General features: G+C 38.2%; 1 protein-coding gene across 1 annotated transcript in view; it reads right to left on the bottom strand.

The window, feature by feature from the left end:
* Window positions 1-4,037, bottom strand: part of LOC106881243 (mitogen-activated protein kinase kinase kinase 1) — a 152,012-nt gene that overhangs the window by 10,381 nt on the left and 137,594 nt on the right. Inside the window, exon 16 of the mRNA XM_052969870.1 lies at window positions 792-954. Within this exon, the coding sequence (XP_052825830.1) occupies window positions 792-954 (163 nt within the window). The remainder of the gene's footprint in view (window positions 1-791; window positions 955-4,037) is intronic.

Below are 4,037 nucleotides of genomic sequence, written 5' to 3'. Positions count from 1 at the left end.
TATATATATATACATATATATATATATATATAAAAACAAATAGTAAATGAGTATATGCATATATACGTACAGGTATGTGCATACCGACATCCACCTGTATGTATAGGTGCATATCTGGGTACAGGACATTGCAAACAAAACGTAGACGAGAAAACACACAAGCCACATAGAGAACATTCTTCTTCATCAGCTACCCCTGTTTTAACACCGGCGTTTCGAAGAGCTGGGCAGGACGCATCGCTAAAACGGCTCTTCCCATGGACCGCAAATTAAATTTGTATACACAGATTAAACCTTGCCATGGAGGAATGTAGTGGCGGAATATATATATACTGTGTTAAACCTTAGGCAAGGCACACCATTCAACTTTATATAAATACCTTAGTATATTTAATTACAGCTTTAAAATTATGAATTCTTATTATCATAACATTATCTCTGATCTCCAAACCATGCGGCTGTGAAATACTTAACAACATAAACTGCCAGCACCTTGCCATCAATTCAGTCAGGACTAAGCTAGACTAAGTCACAACATCACTATCACTGTTGCTGCCAACCACTACTACTACTACTACTACTACTACTACTACTACTACTACTGCTGCTGCTACTACTATTATTATACCACCACCACCTACTACTACTACCACCACCACCACCACCACCACCAACTACTACTACCACCACCACATACTAGCACTACTACTACTACTACTACTACAACTACTACTACTACTACTACTACTACTACTACTACTGCTGCTGCTGCTGCTGCTGCTGCTACTAACCTGGCATCCATTCAACAAACATATTGAAGTGACAGCCTTGCCGTGTAGCACCCATGATCCGTACGACATTGGGATGATTCAGTGCAGCTATCATGTGAATCTCCTCCGTGACATCTTGGATTACCTTCTCCTGCTCTTCTTCTGTGTTCCGGCAGAAGGAAATCTGAAATGATAAAGAAGGAGAAGTAATCATCATTAAACCAATTGGCTAAGTTATGTAAATATCTCAATGAAGCATGTCAACGAATCTCTTAACATTTAAGACGCCAGTACCCCATAAAAAGCACTATCCAAAGAAGATCGATGCCAGGCCCGCCTGACTGGCTCCTGTGCCGGTAGCACGTAAAACGCACCCACTACACTCTCAGAGCGTTAGGAAGGGCATCCAGCTGTAGAAACTTTGCCAGATCAGATTGGAGCCTGGTGCAGCTGCTGGCTTTCTAGACCTCAGTCAAACTGCCCGGCCCATGCCAGTATGGAAAACGGATGTTAAACGATGATGAAATTGGCTTTGCAACCACATGGTTCCAAGTTCAGTTCCATTACACTGCACCTTTGGCAAGTGTTGTCTGTAAATGAGGGTAGCAGTGCCAAACTCCCTCATATACCAAATGGGCCATCAATCAAGGGAAAAAGCACGTGTAGGAGTGGTGATATGAAATCCATTGTTAATTATTTGAAAACTTCCTGTAAAGAATGTGTTGGCCTATAAGAAAGATACAAAGCTCTATTGGAATGTAGATAAGAAAAACAAATTCACATTCTGAACCTGAGAAAAGTCTTGCACATTTTTACTGTTCCACTAACAGCATGTGTTTGAGCCCATTATTCATAGTCATTCATGCATGTATGCTTACATATATGAATGTATGCATGTTCTCTTCTATGGTTAATTATTTGAAATCTTCCGGTAAAGAAGGAGTTGGTTCCTAACAAAGATATAAAAGCTTTATCGTTGGAATGTAGAGAACAAAAATAAATTCACATTTTGAACCTGAGAAAAGTCTTGCACAGTTTTACTCCTCCACTTACATATAGATTTTGTAATGTGCATGTTAGCTGGTTGATTTCATTCTCTGGAAATTTTTAAGATACCCAGAAAAAAATTGATGTTACTTTGGCATGTGATCTACAACTTACAGGGTGATTACTTTAAGTTACTATTTTGTTTACTTTTCAATTTCTAAAGAAAAAAAAACTATGAAATTTTGATTCAGTTAACTGATGCACTTTATCATAAGAGAAGTTATTTAAATCAGTATAATAGAAAAGAAACATTTCTGGTGTGGATAAACTGATAAGTTTGGCAGCTGCAAGTTTTGCAACATAAAGCAGGAGATTTCACTGGTTTTCCCTTTTCTTTGAGCTTCTTTCATTTCATGATGACATGGTGCAACATTTTCTTCATCATCTAAAAGGCCATTTCCTCATAAAAGTGCAACAACCTTTGTCTCTTCGCTGATCTTACTGTAAAAACCTTTAGCCAGCATCTTGAGGGTTTTTAGGAAAGTAAACTAAAGAGTAACCTAAAGTAATCGCCCTAAGTTGGAGATTACACGCTAAAGTAGCACAAAAAAAAAATCACTATATACTTGTAGAGGCATATTGAAATGGTTTGTCTTCTTCGACCAGATATTGATATTGAAGCAATTTTTTCCAGACCTGCACTGTTTGGAAGACATAGAATACATTTGTCTTGAAAATGTCACATTTGCATTTGTCATGCACATCAGATGAGGTAAGTGAGAACTGTGACTAAAGACATTATTGTCCAACAAATTCATTAGCATATTTTTGAAATTTTAAAATCAATTTAAATAAATACAATGAAGCTTTTGATGCTGCTCTGGTGAAAATTCTGAGTAATTGGCAGATAATATTTTCAGGTGAGAAAAGTTATTTTGTGCAATGTCTTGTATGTTTACACTTTTTTGGATCCTCTTAAAAAAATTCAACATACGTTCCAGATAAAATTATCTTAGTTTAATAGGGTAATCAAACTTTACCGCGAAAAATGAATCAATATAATTCTTGTCAATGTTCAAGATTTACAGATTAGATATTTCATTTGGGTCTGTCTGTCTGTCGAGTACGCTTTGGGAGAAAGGCAGGAGGACACTATGGTGAAGGTACAAGGAAAGTTACAGTCTGGAGATATTACAAGAGGAGACAACTCTGTTTGAATTAGCCAAACAATCTATGTGCACCACATGTATCTTTATACTCTTTGTTCATCTCTACTACCGTTCTTTAGTTCTCCACTACACACCTGATCCATCACCCACCTAACCATGTGTCCATATATCCTACCTACAGCTACAGGCAAGCCTAACTCTTACCAACATTGCTTCAAAGAGGAAGTGGAGTGGGAAGAAGCAGTAAGTATGGCCAAGTCTATTGAAGTATCAGCAAAGCAAACGCCTTCTCTCTCTCTCTCTCTATCGATCTATTCCAAGAGGAGACAACTTCGTCTCTACACATTAATTATAACGTACAGGTCCGACACTGATTTTCCAATAGCCTTGACTTCAATGCTTTTCCAATACCTTTCCAGACTACTGATTTTCCAAACCGTTAAATTAAACGATTGTTAAATTTACCTGAAATAATTAAATGAAATACAAGTGCTTGTACATTAGTATTATGTACTTGTACATTAGTATTATGTACTTCTACATTAGTACAAATGATACAAGCTAATTAATACTGTACTGTGCAATGTATTAGTCTGTGCAAGATACCAGCAAACTAATATGGTAGCCACAAGAATTTGAGGTTCGTTCCTACTCATGAATTAGCGTGGATTATAAAAGGTTGTGGATCATCAGTATCTAGAATGTCAGTGTTGTACTTGCAGCAAGGAACCCTAGGGAGAGCTGAGCAGCAGAAGGTCTTCAGTGAAGTAACACCATACTCCAAATTCAAGTGTTTTGGTCCTTAACTCCTTACACTCTAGGGGAACCGGTTCATATCCAGGTCATGACTGCTGGATATCCCCTCTGCTGTGACATATGGTGGTGCTATTTTCATTTTGACCTGCATCTTCCTCTCATAAAAGTAAGATATGAACTAACGTAGGCGTAGGAGTGGCTGTGTGGTAAGTAGCTTGCTTACCAACCACATGGTCCCAGGTTCAGTCCCACTGCGTGGCATCTTGGGCAAGTGTCTTTTACTATAGTCTCGGGCCGACCAAAGCCTTGTGAGTGGATTTGGTAGACGGAAACTGAAAGAAGCCCGTCGTATATA

The sequence above is a fragment of the Octopus bimaculoides genome, chromosome 8 (assembly GCF_001194135.2).
Source record: "Octopus bimaculoides isolate UCB-OBI-ISO-001 chromosome 8, ASM119413v2, whole genome shotgun sequence".
Classification (NCBI taxonomy): domain Eukaryota; kingdom Metazoa; phylum Mollusca; class Cephalopoda; order Octopoda; family Octopodidae; genus Octopus; species Octopus bimaculoides.
Note: the sequence above shows the minus strand (reverse complement) of the source record. Positions and strands in the feature narration are given on the sequence as shown.